The 22,185-nt window shown below is 43.8% G+C and overlaps 1 protein-coding gene across 1 annotated transcript in view; it reads right to left on the reverse strand.

Annotated features, from left to right (window-relative positions):
• The window catches only part of SPAG16 (sperm associated antigen 16), a 289,974-nt gene that overhangs the window by 107,602 nt on the left and 160,187 nt on the right, over positions 1–22,185 (reverse strand). Inside the window, exon 6 of the mRNA XM_066189439.1 lies at positions 9,601–9,666. Within this exon, the coding sequence (XP_066045536.1) occupies positions 9,601–9,666 (66 nt within the window). The remainder of the gene's footprint in view (positions 1–9,600; positions 9,667–22,185) is intronic.

Raw genomic sequence — 22,185 nt, forward strand, 5'->3', positions numbered from 1 at the left:
AAATAGCATCTTCTTAGACATGGCAAAAGTACAGAGCTGCACGGATTTCACTTTCAGTGCAGTGGTCTATTTTTAACAATTATTTGCATCCAGAGTGGGGGAAAGCAGAGATTAAGGGTTATTAACTGGCAGTGCCGGTGTTTCCCCATCTGCTTTTCTCCTACCTTTGTCCTTTTACAGTTTTGAGTTCTGCATTGTGATCAAAGTGGCAGAGGACAAATTACATTTCAAAGCAACTGAAAACCCAGAGCTCATGAAACTGGGGTCTGGCCCTCACTGCTAGTGACATTTTTTACAGCTTTGAATAGCCACAAACTGCTGAGACACCAGCTCTTGTGGAGGTGAGGAGAATCCAAGACACTGATGCAAAAACAATCATCTCCAAGCTTCACTGTTGGTTCCTACAGAAGAACCCTCCAACTCTCTTAGCAGTTGTCAATGAACAGCTCCTGATTTTGCACTGAGTAGAATCAGCAGAAGCTGACCCAAGAAGGTGGCTACTGCGGCTTTCAGAGCATGCGGAGTCTCTGAACACCCTTGTGTCCTCCAAAGGAGGAGCTCCACTAAAAGGAATCCATGGGAATGGCAGAACTTTGTTGGAGCAGAGTTTCCAATTCTACTGACTTTCAAAAATGATCACGGATCATGGGCCTCCAGTTTGTGTACATGCACTCTGCAGGCTTTCCTCTTGCTGCGTGGAACGGGGGAAATCTCTCTTCCCTTTGTCACATCAAGTAGCAGGAAGTGCCTGGTGGTGTGTTTGAGGAGCACAACACATGCTAGGATTGCAGACACCCTTTGCATAAATTTACATAAGAAACCACTGCACTCCCTGCAGAGTTACTGCTCACAGTAGTTGACATTGCACTTGAAACAGTGCTGCAGAGGGAGCAGTAGCTTCTGCAGAGAGGTTTAAAATAATCACTTTTGGTTTTTCCCTTTCTAACCATCAAAGAAGGGTCTGAATTCTGGGAGCTGTGCAGTGAGGGGAGATGAATGATAATTGCCATTACTGGCTTTTCTCTGTATTTTTGAGAGGTACCATGACTGAAGTAAAGCTAGGTGCCATCATTACCTGATTAGACACTCCTGAGAGCAACAAGCATAAAAATTCCTGGGCTACACTGTGTCTGCGCACAGGGATTTTATTGTCATTCAGTTCCAAATGTGAAAAACTGAGTACTATTCACTGCAGCAATGTTAAAATACAGATATAATACTTACTTTCCTAAATGTATTTAAGAAGAGATCTATTGCTGAAATGCAAGATTGTTCATTTTAAAATGCAGAACATCTAAGTCACTGAAAGAAAATGAGTGTCAGTAAAGTACATGCGCTTTTTTAAAAGAGAAACCACCAAAGGAACATGTAAAATCATGGAATCATTTAGGTTGAAATAGACCTCTGAGATCATCGAGTCCAACATAGTATTTGGCTCCTAATCTTGTCTTCGAGTATTTAGTGAGGGCAACTAAATGCAAAAAGAAAAACAACCAACACTATTAGAAATGTACTCATTTAGAACCTTAATGTTCAAAGGTTTGCAAGCCAAAGTTTGTTATTGAACCACCCGAGAATTTTGTTGTTTCTCCCATGCACTGCCCAGATTAAATCAAACCACCCTCTCCTGGGCCCACCAAGCAGGACAGGGCATTACACCCTCACTGACCTCACCGTCCCCATTGCCCTCAAAGTTGTCACGGTCCCCATTGTTCTCACAGCCCCACAGCCCCTACAGACCCCACGCCCAGCACAGCCCATGCAGTCCCTACAGACCCCAAACCCACCACGGCCCATGCAGTCCCTACAGACCCTACAGACCCCACACCCGCCACAGCCCATGCAGTCCCTACAGACCCCACACCTGCCACAGCCCATGCAGTCCCTACAGACCCTACAGACCCCACACCCACCACAGCCCATGCAATCCCTACACAGACCCTACAGACCCCACACCTGCCACAGCCCATGCAGTCCCTACAGACCCCACACCCGCCACAGCCCATTCAGTCCCTACAGACCCCACACCCGCCACAGCCCATGCAGTCCCTACAGACCTACAGACCCCACACCCACCACAGCCCATGCAGTCCCTACACGGACCCTACAGACCCCACACCCGCCACAGCCCATTCAGTCCCTACACGGACCCTACAGACCCCACACCCGCCACAGCCCATGCAGTCCCTACAGCCCCTACAGACCCCACACCCGGCACAGCCCTCAGAGTTCTCAAAGCCCCCACAGCCCTCAGAGACTCACAGCCTACACAGCCCTCACAGCCCCCATGGCCCTCACTGACCTCAGAGTTCTCACAGACCCCACAGTCCCTACAGACCCCACAGCCCTCAGAGCCCCCACTCTCACCAGAGCCCTCACAGCCTTCACAGCCCCCACACCCATCACCGCCCTCAGAGCCCTCACAACCCTCACACCCACCACCACCCTCAGAGCCCTCATTGACCTCAGAGTTCTCACAGCCCTCTGTAGGAGACCAGAGAAATGGCCAACTGGCTCGAAACCACCAGGATGGCCACTGCTCCATCCCCCTGCGCCCTTGAGTCTTTGCCAGCGTCTGGGCCACACTGAAATGGCGGCGGCCGATCTGTGGCCTGCTCCAATGGCAGCGACTGATCACCTGGCCCAAAATGGCAGCAGCTGCTCCAGGCCCTGCTGAGAGCCCTGAAATGCTGAGCCACGGCCTGCCCTGAAATGCTGCTGTCTGTCTGCATGGCAAACCTCGCCCTGCAAACCCAACACAGCACCAAAACAATATGCATTCCTACCCCCGATGGATTTCAGCTGTGCGTTCTCGATCATTTTCAGATCAAATCAATCTGATGTTCAAGTACCTTCTAACAGTGGTATTTATTCAACCGCAGATTAATTGCATTTTCATAACAGAGAAGCCTTTCCAAAGTTGGTCCTACTTTCACGCTTGCATAAATTCATTTTAAATCCAGCTTGGTATTCTACAAAGCCACATCCTTTGCACCACAGATACAGCACTGTTCGAGGCACCCTGCTCCCCTCTGGCCGCGATTTGACCAGCGGTAAATGTTGAAGAGTCCTCTTACCAAATACAAACCACCGGTCTAAACTAATCCCATTTCTCTACCCCACATTTAGTTTAAGCCCTTTCGAAGAAACAGCTTGGCACAAACGTTATTGGAAGAGCTGTTCCTCACCCATTGGTAACCAGCGCAAATCCAAGAGCAGCGATTTTAAGAGGCGCCCAGGCTAATGCAATGTGCAATGTGAGCCTGCCCAGAACACACTGGAAGAGCTGGCAGGGAGCAGAGCCAGTGTGAGCAGCACCGCCTGGAGCTCTGGCCTCACAGCTCAGTGGTTCTCAGTTCAGACAGTGACAGCAACACTGCCACTGGTAACACAAGGTAAGAGCTCCCCAATTTGTCAAAAACGTGACTGTCACATGAGAGAGTCACGGGGTAGAAGGTGGGGATGCTGCGTGCTGCTTTCTCATGTGTTATAGAACGTAATTTCCCATGAAACGCCACAGAGAAATGCAGGTTGGACTGTACTGCACATGGGAAGTTGAATTTTAAAGAATCTGGGTGGATCTTTGCAGTTTGATTTTGTTAGTTTCGCAAAAAGACAAGTTTAAGAAACAGCTGGCAAAAAATGAATTATGCAGGGGTCTGGACCCACAGTGTACATCTGCCACAGGAAAGGCTGGTGTGCTGGGCCAGGAGATGCAATTTAGAAAAAAATCATTATTCCTGAGGATACACAAATTAATTCTTCTCCTCTAAGAAAGAAGGGCAAAGTTTTCCACAGTGCTTGCGGTTCTGCATGCTAAACAGCGCTTGCTTCATGTACTGTACACACAGAGGGTCACATTCACTGCAGAACACAGAAATAAGCAAACAAAATCACATTAAAGGAGATAATCTCTGTTTCATTTAGTTGGCAGCAAACGGACATAACAATATGTTGATGTTTGTAAATATAAAGTCTGAAAACATAAAAGAAAACACTGTATAGTCAATTACTATTGGTTTCTGCTGAGGATCTTTCAAGGGCCACTCTGACCTAGAATAGACAATTTTTTAAAGAATTTTTAAAAGTCTTTAAAGTTACTCAAACCCAAGTTACGTCAAAGCCATCTAAAAATGATGCCACATTTTTTCTTCTAGGGCTTTACAGTGCTGTCTGAATCCAAATATCAGTGCATTACCCCAAATCTTTATCATGAAGAGTTGAGACGAACCTTCATCATGTGCAAATATTTAAAGAAGAGCAAAATGCGATTAAAAGCTTCAGTTAGAAAAGCTAAATATTTAAAGATTTCATTTACTGCTGGTTCAAAACAAATGAGACAGCGTGATGGCAGACACTTGCCTTGCTTCCTACCCCACATTTCTCATCCACACCATCACCATGTGGACCTCTTCCCAGCATCAAGTCTAATCCTACTCTCTGTAAGTTTTGAAGCCATTCCCCCTTGTCCTGTCACTCCGGGCCCTTGTCTCTCTCCATCTTTCCTGCAAGCTCCTATCAGGTACTGAATTTCTTGATGGCTACTGAATTAGCTTCTTGATGGGTTTGAAATACTCTCCTAGAGCCAGCCATGAGGAAGAACAAAAGAAGGTCTTCTAAAATCTCAGCTTCCTCACATTTGTTTGGGTGAATTTTACAAGATAGTCTGGGGTTTGCTCTGAGTCCCTGCATGGTGACAGAAGGGACTGTAAAAACAGAACTAGGAAAAACAACTCTGTGTTAAATCATAGAATCAGAGAACATGCTGGCTTGGAAAGGACCCACAAGGCTCATCAAAGTCCAACCCCTGGCCTGCACAGGACAGCCCCAAATCCCACCCCGTGCCTGAGAGCAGAATGTTGTCCAAAATAAAAAATAGGGATGCAAACCCTGGGGCAGGAGGAGAGAAGTCCCGTGGCAGAATGAGCTCATCTCACATCTCATAATGCAAAGGCTTGAAACAAAAGAAGGCAGATTTTCTTGAGCTGTGATTATTTTTAGAGTTAGTAAACTTGACGGGATTGGGTTTGGAATCTTCAAACATGTTTATGTTTATTTATATATAATGTATTTATATATATTAGACAGAACAGAAAAAAACAGGTAATGCCAAGTTTTCGAAGTCAGCTTGTGCCTTGATTAAGCAAACTGCTAGACTTAGAGACTTTATAATGATTTTTTTTTCCCCAGAAGAAATTATAACTGGGATTTTGATCCAAAAATAACCCAGGAAGACAAAACAAACAGAGTGAAGGAACTGCATTTTGTCTGATTTAAGAGTGCAGAGGCAAACTCCAGAAGCAGCCAGTGCATTTACCGACACTGAAGGTTTCTCAGTGCCCATCACCTGCTGCACGTGGCTTCTCTCTGCCCTTGACTTATCGAGGTGTGTGACACCTATTACTGAGTTTTTCTTTGCAAACGATCTCTGATGAGAAACCTGAAGTGGTGATGGGAAACTGAATGACACAAACAAGGTGTGACATTTAAAAATCAGTCCTGGATTTGTGGGGTTTTTCTAATCCCACTGGAGGGCCTTGGCTGTGAGACTGTCTCTTTTCTCAAGGACACAGGGATACAGCAACTCAGGAGAGCCACTCCCTTCCAAACCAATGCATCCTGAATTTCCTTGGCCTTTAACAGTTAAATAAGTCCCTACATATTGTAGCTTCCTCACAGTAAGATCCAGGGGAATATTTTTACTTCTAGGCTATCTCCTAGACATACTCATACAGACTTCTACATTAAGAATATCAGACTTGGAGAGCAAAAATATTCAAACTGATCAAAATAAAGATGGACCTACCCAATTCTACTTGACTGGCCTCAGAAGGTGTTATCTGGTCTGCACTATATGTGTAAAACTGGCCCAGTGCTAACAGCAGGGTCTGTGGGTAACACAGGGAGGGTGGCCAAGGGAAGGGAGCACTCCAGGAAACTTACTCCCAAAATTAGGGAATAACATGACTGTGTTAGAGAATGGATGCAGAAGTGAATTCCAGAAGAATTTTCGGAGTGATTCCCTAATAGCAGAAAGAGCTGTTTGCCAACAAATGAAATAGGGGTCGTTTGACACAGATTTTGTTCCTTGTCATGACAGAGAGATGGAATAGATTTTTTTTTTTTTAAGTTCTAACAGTGTTTGATGGCCTGAAAATGGTTAACTAATGATAATAAAATCTGTACTTAAAATATAATTCAGTTCTGCAATTGTATTTCTTATGCATGGAGACAGAAATAAACTAGAGGAAGAACCTATTAGCCCTTTTGCATGTATAATTGAACACGTTTGATATTACTGGGTAACCTTTGTAAGCAACTGGCTTTGAGTTTATGCAAAGAGGTGAACACTTTGAATACATAAATAACAATAAGAGCAGATAGGTTTTTGATTTTGTATTCTGTTCTTTTCTTGTTTGTGTCTGTTAGATGCTGTCAGACATCTCTGGCTTTATCTGGCTATCCATAGAAACATCTGAGAGATCTGACTTTTGCATCATTTGGGTGCAGTAATGAATAAGAACTGACATCAAATATCAATATTATTGGCCCAGCTAAATGGTAGCTGACATCCAACTGGACTGCTGAGGAGGTAAACAAAATTGAAATTTTGTTTTTGTTTAAAAACTGTCTGACATTATTTGCCCTTCAGTAAATCAGTGGAGGAATGACCTAGATGCTGCTTGCATTTGGCCTGGAGAGGTAAAATTGGGAAGTTGTTCTCAAGCATATTTTTATAGTCTTTTAGGTTTTCCTAATATAACCAGTAATTCTAAAACTACTTTTTTTCTTGTTTTGGGGAAACTTGGTAACCACTGTAATGATTCCTAAACCTGCAGATATGACACAAACACAGCACGGCAGACACTTGGCGTGCTTTTATTTGGACACAAACACATATACACACACACATAAGGGGGCAAACCTTGTTCTACTTTAAATTAATGACTCAACCAAGCATCTATAGTCATTATACTTATTAGCATCGGTGATTTACCATTGCAAAGGAGGTACAGAGCTTACCTGAAATGCTGTTTGCGCCATACCCCAGTGCAAAATAAATATCTGGAACATTTTTCTCTATAAAGTTACTGTGTTACGGAAACACGGGACTAAAAGGGATGATAACAGTAACTTTTAGGAGGAAAGATGCATTTTTCTATGTCCTCAATTCAGAAGCAGCTATGTGAGTTTTGCTCAATTTTTCCCAAATGTTCCACAGGCAGAGAGCCAACTTGGAAAACTGCAGGATTTAAATGCTGCTGGAAGTGTTACCTGTTAAATCCTGACATAACCACAAGTGCAGAGGTTTCTCTAGGGCACTGTGACTCCTGCGTCCCAACAAATGGGCACATTCCAGGTGCCAAGCTGGCAATTCTGTCCCAGAGAGAACAGGCTAATTAGGGAATCTCAGCACTAATAAGAGTTCTGGCTGCAAACCTTGCCCACTTAACAAAAAAAACCGAACAGCTATTAACTACAGATTCAGAAGCATGATGTAGTAAATAACTCAGATTTAATCAGCTTCACAGAGCTTAATGAGGATTTATTCAATTTCTATAAATGCATTACTCTTTTTTAGCTTCTTCTTCACACAACACTCTTCCCCAAAAATACCTCTTAATATTTGGACACACTGCCTGGGTGGCTTTCTGATCAAGCTAGAAAATTTATTCCTTGTTCTTGTGTAATTAGAATTTCATGTTCTTTCTGAACTCCTTTTGGCACCAAGAGCCTGTGACAGGATTACCACAAGCCTACTGAAGTGACGCAGGAACCCACTCAAACTGACCTATGTCCAAGCAGAAAAAGGAGTGAATCCCTTGGGATCTCTCACCATTACAGCTCTGCACCCACAGAATGAGACCATGTAAGCAACGCTTCTGGCAAAGCACGGCATGTCTAGGCCCGTGACATTAGGATATAAGAAAGCATAACAAAACAAAATCTAAGTAGGGTTTTTTCAGCAATCAGCCATCAATTTTGCTATTGTCGACTTCCCGGGCCAGGTATAAGCATTAGGTTTGGACACTCTGGAAGTAACGTTGCACTTTGTCCAAACACTTCATGATCAATGTCCAAAATCTTTTCCATTAAAGTACTGTTGAAAATAAGACTGTTCCTATAAAAACATTTTCCCTCATAAAATATGCATTTTTTTACAAAAATATTGACAGTCCAAACACCTTAATCACCTTGCTTAGGGTGGAATATTTTAATTTTTTGGTGAGCAAGCACTAGAGGGTAAGAAAATAGTTCTCAAGTGCTATATTTGGCTGAAATATAGCACCTGCTTAGCTGTCCAGTGGGACAACTGTTACTTGTACAGCTCAGGGCCACTACTTGATTTCTCAGTAGCAGAGTTAACTTACACAACTGCAATCACAGCTCCTGGAGTTATATTCCTCACTCACTTTGACCAACGCTGCACCAAATGTTTCCATTTTTATTAACTCAATCACTGAGAATGTCAACCGATGACTGTAGCCTAGAGTTAATGCCAACTGTAATACTCCTTACCAAAACTACATGCTTATCTGGAAGGTTATCAGTACGTGGTCTTTCAGCTTCCTGTTAATCATCATAGGTCACATGAAGTCCTTCGTAAATGAAAACCCTCATTTAAGACAGTGCTGTGGTATCTCTACAGTACTTCCCTCACCACACTTGCTCCTGGGAAATCCTCTCTGTTCCCCAGTGTCTCAGGGCACTGAGAGGCAGATTGTGCCTGTCAAACACAGATAGATGCACATGGCCAAGAAAGAATTAAGATGCCTTGGGAATGCCTATTCCCCTCCCTGACATCAGCTTATCCCACACCTTCTGCTGTGCCAGCCCCTGGGGTTTGCCCTACAAACACACAGGGCTGGCAGAGCAGTTGGCACAGCAGCAGCTGATACTGAGCAAGAGGAGAATATTCAGGATCTCCTGCAGGAAAAATTAGTACCTTGCTCTGCCTGTAATGAAGGTGTCAGTGGGAGCACAGGGAGCAGGAACACCACGAAGTTATTTTTCAGGAAAGATGGGCTCTGAGAGAAAAGGCTGCTAGTGGCAGCAGAAACCAGCACATACCTCAGCACTTCCACGCTAGATTTAAAGAGCAATGTGGCCAGGGGGGCTGCAGGAATCATACATCACAAATGTTTAGGTCATTTCAGAGTAGTTCATATGGCCTCTAAGAGCCATACAGGAGAAATTCCTCCCTGTCCAAAGTTCTCAGTCATTCAGACAGCAGTCTGTCACCAATCCCAGTCAAAATAGGATTCCACACAACAACCATAAATTAACCAGCCAGGGAAAAAAACCTAACTAAAAATTTCATTTAAATAAAGTCACCAATGATCCCAACAGAGGAGAATGGCTTAGACATCATGCACTGCTCAAAGGAGGAAGGAGGGAGCAGCAAGGAGGGGGCAGCTCTGTTGTAACAGGCACTGGGGCTCTGGTCTGGCTGGCAGGCGGGGCCACTCTGAGCCACCACGGATTCTGAATCCAGCCCCACAGGTCCCTGTGTCACCGAGGACAAGGACAGGATGGGCCAGAGCAAGGAACATGATGGTTAAAGGGAAGAGAAAAAGGAAATCTGCATGCAGAACTTACCTTCTTGTTGAATGTAGCGTGATTACAGGAATGCACATGACCCTGGAAGGTGTAAACACGGACACCCTAGGAATGAAACAAGAAGAGAGCATTTAAATAAGTTATAGCAATGTAAGTTATTCTATAGCCTTGGTGTAAACAGAAAGACCTTGATTTTAAGGCTGTGTGAAAATCAAGACACGCCGTGATAAAAAGTCAGCTCTCGGTTGCTAGAAGAGGAACACATTTCACATCATTACTAAGGGTGTATCTCTTTACTTCACATAGTAGCCAGCAGAAAAGGTGCATCCAAATATCCCCAGGTAAAGCCATCTCCCTGGCTGGAGGCCTGGGATTAGAAGGTGGAATTGCTCCTTCCAAAACACTTAGCTCTTCCTCTCAGGCAGTGAGTCAGTACATGTCGCTTGAGATTCCACACAAACCATTAAAGGTTTCCTTAAGGAATCAAAGGCATGAAATCAAAATTAATTATCTTTTGTCATCTCCCACATTAGGCCATAAGTGACCTACATAGTGCAGTAACATATGTCAGATGTCATCGCTGATATCTGGCTTGTTCTCTCAGTACAGGAACCATCCAACCGCAGAAAAACCTTGAAATCTTCAGGATGGCAAGACAGGGAGATCTGTCTTGCCCTTCTCTGTTTCCATAGAAAACAGCCCTTTTCAGTTTTCATAGAAACCACCGGCTTCATGGGTTAAAAAATAATTCCTGTTGAAAGCGAAGCCCAGCTTGGAGCAGTGCAGTCAGACGCTGAAGAAATTTTCCCCTCTAGGAAAGCATTTTATTAACACTGCAATAGAAAGAAAATTTGTGGCATTTTTCTGGAGAGCTGAAAAAACCCAACCACAAGATCTGAAATTCCACTACTCATCTTGGTCTTGAATCAATCTCACAGGAGCAGGGGTAACATAGGTTAATCATACCTCTGTCATGCTTTTGGAGTTTGTATCATCAGTTTAATCCCATTTTTATTTTCCTGATGAAAAAAAAAATCACTCCTACTCTGACATAAGAAATTTGAATTCTCCTTTTCACCGACAAAACCCCCTACACTTTATCATCAGCATGTCTAGCAGCGTATTCTCACTGTTTGCAGCGAGGCCTTTCAGAAAGCGGTTAATGAGGTTTGACCACAAAGTAATTCTGGAGGGACACTCCTCGATAATGCTCTGCGGTTCATATTGTATCTCTGAAGCACTTAGGCGAACTCAGCCCAACAAAGCAGCAGTTGAAGGGGATTACATTGTTGTTGTAAATATCTCAGGGGTTAAGAGCAAAGAGGGAAAGGAGCTGAGGAGGCTGAGGAGCAGTGTTGACGCAGGAACATATGGGGATTCATTATCTGCAGATAAATTCCAGTGGAAAATTAGAAGACAGTTCTTGAACAGCGAGATACAAAAACTTACTCCACTGCAAGTAGTGGGGATAAAAAAAAATAAAATCCCATTACTTTAAGAAGCTGCTTGAAAAGCCTGGAAATAAATGACCTTCTCCTGTATGTGGTCTTTTGCCTTGGACTTGGAGACCAAGGAAGCTCTTTCCAGTCTCGCTCATACGACATTAGAATACAAATCTGTGATAAAGCCCAGCATCTAATGCTGCACAGAATTCCTTTCGTTTAAAAAAATGTCACCCAAAGAAGGGAGCAGACAACTTTGGCAAGTGCCATTTTGCATCTCATTGTATTTTTCATTTACCTCTCTGTGTTGAAGTATTTTCTGCTCCAAGGCCACGTGGCTATTGTGATCATATTAGGAAACTGGTATTATTCCCATAAAAGGATTGCAAGGCAACAAGAGAAAAAGGCTCTGAACTATTAAAAGCTCTGTATTTAAAGAGCACACCATCCACTTTAAGCATGAAAAGGTTGCCAGAGCACAGTTTCCAATAGTTTCCAATAGAGTTACAAAGGGAAAGAGTGCTAAAAAACCCACTCCAAAACCCCTGCACATTTATAAGTTAGCTATTAGATATAGGCTGGATATCAGAAAAAGGTTCTTCCCCCACAGGGTGCTGGGCACTGCCCAGGCTCTCCAGGGAATGGGCACGGCCCCCAGGCTGCCAGAGCCCAAGGAGTGTAAGGACAACACTCCCAGGTACAGGGTGGGATTTTTGGGGTGTCTGTGCAGGGCCAGGAGCTGGATTGATGATCCCAGTGGATCCCTTCCAGCCCAGCAGATTCTGTGACTTCTAAGTCATAATACATGAACCAATAAACGCTGATACAAGGAAAACTTAAATAATTACTTTCCTATTACGAATTCACTGCTGGAACAGAAGTGCGATGACACAAAATTCCCTAAGACTGACAGGCAAATTAATTCGATAAAGGTGACAGGATTGGGGACAAAGATAACCAAACACACATAAGCAGTCTAGTGAGAAAAAATGTCAAGGACATGAGATGTACCTTGTGGCCCAGCAGCAATATCGATTGCACCCAGCCCGTGGTACCACACCAAGTGTCGGTGCATGTTTTGCATGTCAAAAGCAGCCCTTGTAAAATAACTGCTGCTGCTCGGCAGGGTGTAGTATTTACCCTCAGACACTCTCAAATACCAGTACACACACAGTAACCTTCCCACAAACACAGAAAAAAGCCTGCTGTCACAAACCAGCGGAAAAAAGAAAACCACACGGGGGCCGCACAAAATGGACGTTAACTTTCAGCTTTCCCTCCAAAAGTCAATTCAGTATAAGCCCTCTGAAAAGGATTTTAATGACAGTAATAATAATGATAATAAAAGTGAGACAAAGGCAATAATTCTGCAAAGTGTTTCTCAATACTATCAAAACTTAATTTCCAAAGTGCCGCTTTGTTTTTATTCAGCGCACAGCTCGGGTTTTCTTTACCAACGCTGGGATATCTGAATTTTGCAAACATAAAAACAAATCTGGAAAGCTGCTACTTAGGTATAATAGCTCAGGAAAAAAAAAACAAAACAGTAACAGATATTCTGTGGACCAGAACTGAAGTCAGCACTGAGCTTTCAGCACCAAGAGCTCAGCAGTAAGTTAATCAAATCCCTTTTGCACATGCATTCTTCTTTTCAGGCTTTAATTATAAAATAATCCACTATAGCACCACCAGTGCTTCCTGCACTGTGGAACTGAACAGGGTGCCCACAACCACCTGAGTGCATCTGCCATTTCAATGAACTTGTTAAAGGTTCAAGTTGAGCAAGAACAAACATTTGGGACTTGTATCACAAGGAAAAAAGCAGGGGAAAAGAAGGAGATTGACATTAGGACAGTTCTTAGTTAGGGGAAAATCACGGTCCTTTGCTGTAGCCTGAGGGTCTCACTGACCATCACCCTTTACAGAGGGAACAATCACAAGCTGAGAGCAGGAGCAGTACCAAAACTCCAGAGCAGAACTCTGGAAGTGGAAAAAGGCCCATTTCCCCCATCTTTAACCCACGGGGTCTATGCAGTCTCATTGCATGGGACACTCCAGCAGCATAAATCATGGAAAATACATTATTATTATCAACTGAGTCTTGACTGAAATATTAACAGAGGAAATCTGAGTTCCATTCCCTCCTTGAGCTATTGTCCAATTATATTAATAAACATACATTCTTACTCTGCAGGAAATCCATAGATAACAGCAACATTCAGAGAAAACAAAATATGAAGTGTTCTGCGTGGTTGAGGTTTTGGGGTTTTTTTAAATTATTATTCACACATGCACACACACATATAATTTTCCCGTCTGAAATCCAGAAATTAACATTAGAACCAGTGGTTAGAAACACCCTGGCATTATGCTGTGGAGCCTATCAACCTCTCAGCTTCCACTGAACGCAGGCATTAATTGCCTGCCTTGGACTGGAGCTACCTAAAAGACTCCCGAGAGAGAAAACATTCCTTTGTTAGAATGAAATACGGTATTGTGGAAAAGCAGCCTGATCTTTGGAGCTACGGATCTGCAAGCAGTAATCCTGCGGCAAAAGTAGTTAAACAAGGTTTCTAAATTCAAATTATTTTTTTGTTCCTACTTTCAAAGGATAAAAGCCCAAGATTTGGGAATCAATAGTAAAAATTCTGCTGTAAATCCTCCCTATTGTGTATCCACACAGATATAGGAATACCAGGGTAAGACAAGACAGGCTGAAGACAATCGTAATTAATTTGCTTCTTTGCTTCTTTGCATTGCAGTAATTAAGTCCAACCTTTAACTATGTAACACAGCAGCTGAATCTTCCCATACTTATTTTAATTACCATTTCAGCAGCAACAAAATAAAACTCCCAAACTCAACAAGCCATACTGCAAGCACCTCAGGAGAAAACACAGCCAAAACCAGCAGGGTGTCACTTGAAACCTACTCATGTTTCTCAAACTCTGCTCTTTTGGTTTTCTTTCTGGATTTTGAATGCCTTGCTGCACATGAACATCTGACATGAACAAACTTACTTTGCAAGTCCAGAATCAAGACAACAAATCCATTAGATCTAGCTGGGTGCAATATCCTAGTCACAATAGGCCATTATCTTTATGAGTTTGATATGAGCTTTTAGATAACAACATTTGAGTATGAGATTTATCTAAACAGTGTTCAGATAGGAGATTTATTTGCAATTTCTTGGTTCATTTAGAAATTAACTCAAAGAAATAATGTTAATTCAGATGGACTAAACTGAGAAAAGTGTTCAAACCATGAAGCACTGAGCTGTGGAAATGTTCACCTCATTCTCTTTATTAAAAACAAACAAAACCTCCCAACAGTTCTTCATGGAAGGTTTAATTGTATTTGGGGGAAAATGAAAGTTCTGAGCTTACATAGGTAGAATTTTCCCAGCAAATCAAACACTGTAATGCTTTGGAAGCTCCCTTGGCTGGACCTGAACTTTTCCTAAAATAGGGAATGTTCAGTGTACTGTGATTTCTGGCTACTGACTCACTGGGAAGCTCTAACCCTCCTCTCAATCTTCATTGCTGGATTTGTCCAAGGGCTTCAATTTTCATAGCAAAGTGCAAAATGAAAATTGTGCATCCTTCTCATTCTCTACTCATCTTTCCCGTTCCCAACACGGCCCGTCTGCCTCAGCCAGCCCTGGGGAGCTCCATGGGGAATGTGGCAGACCCAGCAGAACTGTGGCTCTGCCATCCCTCCATGCTGCAGGGAATCGACTGCTTCAACCCACCCGAAGTGGGTGCATGGAGACATCGAAAAGGACTTGGATTTCTCCACGAGAGCAAATGCAACGTTTAGGAGAGAGAAAACTCATTTTCACGGGATAGGATGGGTGAGCACAAAAACTGGAGCAGAGAGCCTATGAACATCTGCTCCTTCTACTCTGCAAGACAGCTCCGTTCCTTCCCAGCCCATAGCAACCACATGAGGTTCGACAAGGGAAAGTGCACCTGGGATGAGGCAACGCTGGCTGTATGGACACACTGGGGAATGAGAGGCTGGAAAGAGGCACCACAGAAAGGGACCTGGGGATCCTGCCCAGTTGGATCTGGGTCAGCAGTGCCCTGGAGCCAGGAGGGATCTGAGGGATCTGAGGGATCAGGCCCAGCACAGCCAGCCAGGCCAGGGAGGGGATTGTCCCACTCTGATGTGGGCTGGGGTGGCCTCACCTGCAGTGCTGGGGGCAGTTTTGCGTTCCTCAGTGTAAGAAAGATGTTAAGCTATCAGAAAGCATCCAAAGGGCAACAAAGATGGTGAAGGGCATGAGAGGAAGCCGTGTGAGAAGTGACTGAGGGCACTTGGTCTTTTTAGCTGGAGGAGACTGAGGGGGGACTTATCGGGGCCTGAAACTTCCTTGAGAGGGGGAGTGGAGGGGCAGACACTGGTCTCTGCTCTGTGGGGACCAGTGACAGGACCTGAGGGAATGGCCTGAAGGTGTGTCAGGGGAGGTTTGGGCTGAATATTAGGGGAAGGTCCTTGCTCCAGAGGGTGCTGGGCATTGCCCAGGCTCCCCAGGGAATGGTCACAGCCCCAAGGCTGCCAGAGCTCCAGGAGCATTTGGACAACACTCTCAGCACAGAGCGCGAGTGCCGAGATGCCTCTGCAGGGCCAGGGGTGGACTCAGTGATCCTGGTGGTCCCTTCCAGCTCAGGCTATTCTGTGCTCATAACCCATTCCAGCAGCCCCCAGCATACCCCAGGCTGCGTGTGTCCCCCCCAAGCCAGCCCTGCTGCAGCCACAGCCGCTCTCTCCATCTGCCCCATCCTGTTCCACCCCAAGGGCTCCGCTCCCAGCAGGGCAGAGCCACACCCAGTTACACCCAGAGGCTTCCCGGGCACAATCAGTGCAGTGCCTGAGTGGTGAGCACCGAGCAAATCTGGAGGACAGTTTTGCCATCTGTCACCACAGGGTTCACTCCATAAAACTGAGCACAGAACCTTCAGTGCAAAGTTTGCTCCTGTTCTTGCCACTTGGAATAGACCCAGGGGCGAAGAATCACACAGAGAAGGTTTCTTTCTGGACGTTAGACCAGGGCATCACTCAGATGTTTTGTAATCCCTTCTCTGGGGAATAAAATAAACCTGCCACCATTCTGTGTGCTCTGTTACATGAGGATTCACAGCGGCAGGTGTGTGCACCAAAACTGAACTACATCAGCTGATGGGTTCTTCTCTTAAAAAAAACTTCATTCACTACATCGTCCCAAAAAAATGGAAAATTATTTTGAACCTCTTAAAAATGCACAAACTTCTATAACAACTTTCATACATTAAAAACTTGAGAACCAGCGTTTTTCCTAAATCTGGTAAGTAATAAGAACTAGAGAGAGAGCTCTTGCCAGCTAAGCCCAACATCATGCTTTTCATCAGAGACCAGCCTTCCTTTCGCTTCACAGTTAGTAACACCTGCTATTAAATATATCAAAAAAACTTAATGAACCTCGCTCTGGAATACTCCTGAATTACCTCATCTGTGCAGGTCTGAACTTTCACCTGAACGTACTATTAATATATCTCTTGCACCAATGATGCAGACATATTAATTTTTCATAATTGGGATGTGAAGTATGCTTCTAGGCCAAGACCTTGCATGCTAAATCTGTTCAAAGTGAACCTCTAAGGCTCTCCTAAAAAACCTTAAAAACAGGGGTTTATAGTAGAAATGCTGACAGGTTATATTCTTGCCAGCATAATATAACCTGACTCAAAGATAAATGTTTCATGAATTAAAAAAGTTGAAAAAAGCTCCTCTGTTCAGCTTTGTTCTTGAGATGAAAGTGAATTATCTTTTTGTCTTCTACTGACACTTGGATTTTTGTACTGCAGTCTGCAGAAAACTGTAACCACAGGCAGTATTTAAACAGACGTGACCGTGTGGGATTCTCTCCTCGCTCAGCTCCTGTAAGAGACATCAAACTTCCAGCTGCATAAGGAGGAACAAAGGTTTTATGGGAAGCAGATCCTTTCCTGTACCTGCTCCTGTGAAGAGAGCAAAATGTCACCTCCAGCTGAAGAGATCACACATGAGCACAGTCCCACCTGCACGGCCCCGACAGGACAGGCACGGAGGGCAGGGAGAAATGCTTTCGCTGCACCCACCATTCCTCCACAAGAAAAGAAACAGTACAAATAAATCCCTCCAAGATACTGAAATTCTTTTCAGTGAGAGCAGAGCTGTGCATTACTGCCCTGGCTGGTATTGGCAGATGGGTTCATTAGCAGAGGCTGCTGCATCTTCCCAAGGATTCTGGAGCAGACATCCCCCTGGCAGCACCGGGAAAGCCAAATCCCATAACTGCATTCCTCCTGTCCAGTGTCACTCTGGGAGTTTCAATGCTCCAGGGAGGGAAGGATCAGCAGTGCACGGGCAGGGATGCCCAGGGAAATCCTGCTGTGAGTAATGTGCTGGAGCTCCTTAGCTGCAGATTAACCCAGGGACTTTGCAGCGCTTTCAATTAACTTGGCATTCCACTGCTTTGCAAAACAGAGCAGCCATTTCCAGGAGAGCAATGCCTGAATGACAGGAACCTGGTACGGCTGCCTAAAATTAAACACCACGAGCTCTATTACTTTAATGCAAAAAAGATCAAAAAGATGAATTATAAATGAGCGGAAGCTGCTGGTGGAATATAACTGGAAAAGTTACGAGTGTAGTGCAAGCATAGAAAAAGTGCAAAATCATTTCTGTTGGCTTTGAAAATTAAATTATATGAAGGCAGAATAAAACAATGAATACATAATTTAATTATATGTAAGAAAAAGTGAGAGCTCTACATGTGAGAAGTAATTTCCTCCCTACCTGACTATGAGAAGTTGCATATGAGTCTGAAGGGCTTTAATGCTCTTAAAAACTAAAGCTAAATTTTAGCCAAAATGCCAAATTGTTGCCTTCTGTGAATTCCTATCAGAACAATAATTTTTCTTTTCATAGCAAGAGAAAAGAAAAAGTAAATGGCTTTAACTGCAAAAGCCAGTATAGAGATAGAAGCAGGTACGTACACAACTGTGTTTATTAAGTAAAATAAGGGAAGAGGCCCAAGCATTAAAAAAAAAAAAAGGAAAAAATTAAAGAATTTCTTCCCTTCAAAGAGTCGGCATAAATCAAGAGTAAGCCAGTAAGATCAAAGTTCTTACTTGTCTGACAGCCACTGGGAGAGGGTTTACTGCTACTGGAATAAAGGTATTTGTAAGCCTGCTGCATTCACAGCGTGAATTTTGTTCTAGCAGTCACCACGCATCAAATGCATCTCAGCCAGGTTTCAAACGGCAGATGCACAGCAAAAGATACCAAAACAAGAACAACAACAAAGGGCAAACCCAACAGAACATGGCTGCAGCTCTCCTCCACCAACCAGCACTGCTGAACAGCTTTGCAGGGGCAGGCTCTTCCTTGATCTCTATCCTCCGTTAACCAACAGGAAGGGAATTGACTTCCCATGGAAGGGGCTTGGCAAAGAAACCAGGATCTGAATGGAAGGGGAAAGCACACCACTGGCTCACCGTGGTCTGCTTCTCTCAGCTGCTGCTGCTTTGGGAATAACAGCACTGTTGACCTGAATAATCAGGATCAGAGAAGAGAATCCCGACTGTTGGGCTAGAAACACTGAAGAAGTTAATAATTTGGAAAAAGAAGTCCCTGCAAGAAAAAATCAAAATTAAGAAAAAAAAAGTGACTGTCGAGTTTTAAAAGAGTCTTTAGGTATCAGAATTAAAATGAAAAAATCACCAGTGGAAGAGGAGCAAACATTGCAGTCAGCTCTTACAAACACACTGTCCACAGATTCTCTACACCAGATCCTGCTCACACCGCCTACAGATTCTGAGTGAAAGGAAAAAAAACCATTGCAAAAGCCCATCAAAAATATTTCTAATCTTCTGCAATTTCAAATTCACAAGTCTACAGTATTTGAAATCAAATTCACGCCAACACTTTCAACAGCAGAATTTTCTAGAGAAAAAAGCAAGTATTGCAAGAAGTTCTGGATAGTGATGGGAGTAGTTATATTTTTAGTAAGTCTGCTGGATATCTAAGCTTTATTTTTTTGTCATAGCACTGCTGCTCCAAATAAAAACCTGTATTCAGTCCTGATACAAATGGGAATAGGCATAACACCAATCTTGAAATTCCTACCTGCTTTAAAGAGTTTATTGATCGCTCCACAGCATAATTATTTTATTAATTAAAAACATACTCTAGTGGTCTAATTTTGTTAGGTTTATTATTGTTTCCCAATAAACCTAATGACTGAAAAGACATATGAGCAAATATAGTTTTTAATCCATCAATACTGGCACCAGAACTGGTGACTAGACTTATGGGACCAGAGCATGCAGCTATTTATGTCACCTTCAAAGTAGCAGGGGTAGAGAGGTTACCTAGAAAATCTTTAGTGGCAATACCTCACAACAAAATTAAAAACTTAAACATGTGTCATTAAAAAGTTACACATATGTACATAATTACATAGTCCTTCATGTGCAAGAAGCTGTCAAATAAGAAAAAACTGTGGAAAAAATCATGCCAAAGCAACATGAAATTTTCCAAGAATGCTTTTGTCAGGGGTGATAACAACATTTAGCAACTGAGAAGCAAGGGCTCCTCACCTGCTTTAGCACCGTTTTCCCAAGACATTCACGTCCTGGCAAAAGATTGCAGTGACACTGGAGAAAAGCAAAACCCCTGGCAGCCTTCTCAGAGGCCCCTAGTAAAATTACAGCATGATTACATTACCTCTTAAATTAAAAAAAACCCCCAACTTTCTCACCAAGTTCAGCCTGTCAAGAGTTGCCAGGATTAGATCTGGGACCGAATGTATTACGACTGAGCTCAGTGCTGTATAAATATTAGATCCATTATTCAAACAGCTCGCAGGACACCGCCAGCTTCATTTTCCAGTCACAAAATCTCCCGGTGAAACCTCTGCCTGGGACCTTTTCCCCAGGAAAGGAAGGGCTGCAGCACTTGTCTGAGCAGCAAGGAGATGTAAACAGCAGGGTCCCACTAAAGGAGCCTCAGACAAAAGAATTCCAGCCTCGAGGTTGGTGAGTTATTAACAGCAGCCGGCTCTGTAATTGTTGGTGAAATAATCTCATTGACACATACAAGTCAGGAAATAGAGGGCTCATTAACAAAGCCTCCAGCCTTTATTAGATCATATAAATAACCAAGAGCGCCTGCAAAAGATCGATTACAGCCTTTAAACGTTTACTGAATCAGTGTTTAATTAAGACAATTTTAATATGCAAATCAAGCCTAATTATCATCATTTGTTAATGTTAGTCTGCCTGAGCTCTAAACAACTACAGCTGCAAATACGGGAACGCCATCATATTTCTCCTGGTTTTTTTCCCCCCTGTGAAGAGCTGCAGAGGAAACGACCGAGTTGCACTCCCCGTGTGTATGAATGCTTTCGACACCGCATTTCCATCTACTGTTTGAAGGTCAAAAAAGTGCTCAGTGTAGCATAAAATGGAGTGGAAATCTTATGCATTTCTTCACCCACTATTTTGCAGAGTGCTTTAATTAATGTATTTCCCACCCCAACCCCTCTGGGAGCTTCTTTTCATGAATATCTGCCCTTGTTCCCTGCAGTGATTGAATGGGTGGGTTTCTAACACAGACCTTTGTCACGCAGAAGTCCCATATATTGGGACTTCTTTCTCTTCCTATTTCCTCTGCCCTGGGAATGGTAACCTTCCTATGCTGAGAAGCCACAGCACTACGGCAAAACCCCTGGAAATTAAAGTGTGAAGCAACCAAGAGAACAGCACAGCCTTCAGCATTGTGGTGGGAGGAGCAGCCAGGGAGAAGGCAAACGTCCGTGTTCTGATTCTCCAAGAAGTAAAATTAAAGCCTCAAAAGCCCCAGGAATTTGTTTTGGGAAAGAGGGTGGGGCAGCTGCAATGCAATCCTGGTAGAAATCATTCCATTTTCCTGGCACTGCTGCTCTCCTGATGCCACAATGAGCCGCAGAGATTAAATTGAAGGAAGGGAACCACTGCCTGCTGAGCATTATTGATTTGTTGTTGAATGCTTACACTGACAGCGGGGGAAATATGAAACGCTCCTGTTTGCAACGTTTCACAATTTAGAAAGTCACTTCTTTGTTTTTCCTTGCCGTTTTGTTTTCTTTCCTCACATTCCCACCGCGTTGGAGCCTGTAGCTGCCCAGCACTCAGCTGGTTGAGGGCAAAACAAAAGCTTTCTACTTTTACTTTCTGCAATATATTCGGTATTTCTGAGGAAAAGAAATCCTCATGGAAGGGAAAAGGGACATGCAGTTACAAAAGGCCATGAGTCTTTCAAGACAGAATGAATAAAAATGTGATAATCAGAGGAGAAATGAAACACAAGAGACAACTTGAAAAGCCCCCAGTTCAAATGGGGGCAGAGTGGCTTTCACCGGCAACTGGACCGGCTGCTGGATGAAAGGGCTCCCTACAGGAGCCACATGTGGGTTCATCTGGGCAGGGATCTGTCAGGAAATCACTTCCCAGCTTCTTTTTGAAAGGTCTCCTCTGCAGACAGCCTTGGAGAACCGGGCATGGCCAGTGAAATCTGGGTGTGTTATTGCCCACACAGCAAGTTCACACCATGGTTGGGTCAGGCTAAAGCACAAATTTGGGCTGGGGGACAAACCCTAAAGTGGGAGGAGCCCCTGGCCCATGTGAACTGCAGGCAGGGAAGAGCCAAGGCTGGAGAAGGGGCTCCAAGACACAGGCAGGTATCAATTCCCTGCACCCCCAAAATGTTCCCGGGGGAACTGTGCAGGAGCACGGGGCTCCCACAGGACTAACAACAGCTGTGGGTGCTTCTGGTGAATACCTGAACCTGAGGAAAGCACAGGAATTTGAACTGAATCATGCGAGGGAGAGCCTGCAAAGTTTGGTCTTCCAAAGTTCTCCAGTAGCAGTTATGAAAGACGCTGACACTCTCATTTATCCTTCATTAGAGAAAATGGGCAGGATTTTCAGAGCTGGAATTCCAGTGGAGCTGTGTGTAGTGAGTGAAACAAGTACACTTTCAGCAAATCCAAGAGCAGGGAAGAAAGACTGGAAATCAAGTGCCAGCTTGGGCACATGTAGTACAGGCTTAAAGAAGGAGTTCTGTGCTCAAACATGGAAAACAAACACACCTTGGAGCTGTTCCACCAGGACTAGGG

The sequence above is a fragment of the Chamaea fasciata genome, unplaced genomic scaffold (genome assembly GCF_029207755.1).
Source record: "Chamaea fasciata isolate MVZ Bird 193981 ecotype frontalis unplaced genomic scaffold, bChaFas1.0.hap1 SCAF_8, whole genome shotgun sequence".
In the NCBI taxonomy this organism is placed as follows: Eukaryota; Metazoa; Chordata; class Aves; order Passeriformes; family Sylviidae; genus Chamaea; species Chamaea fasciata.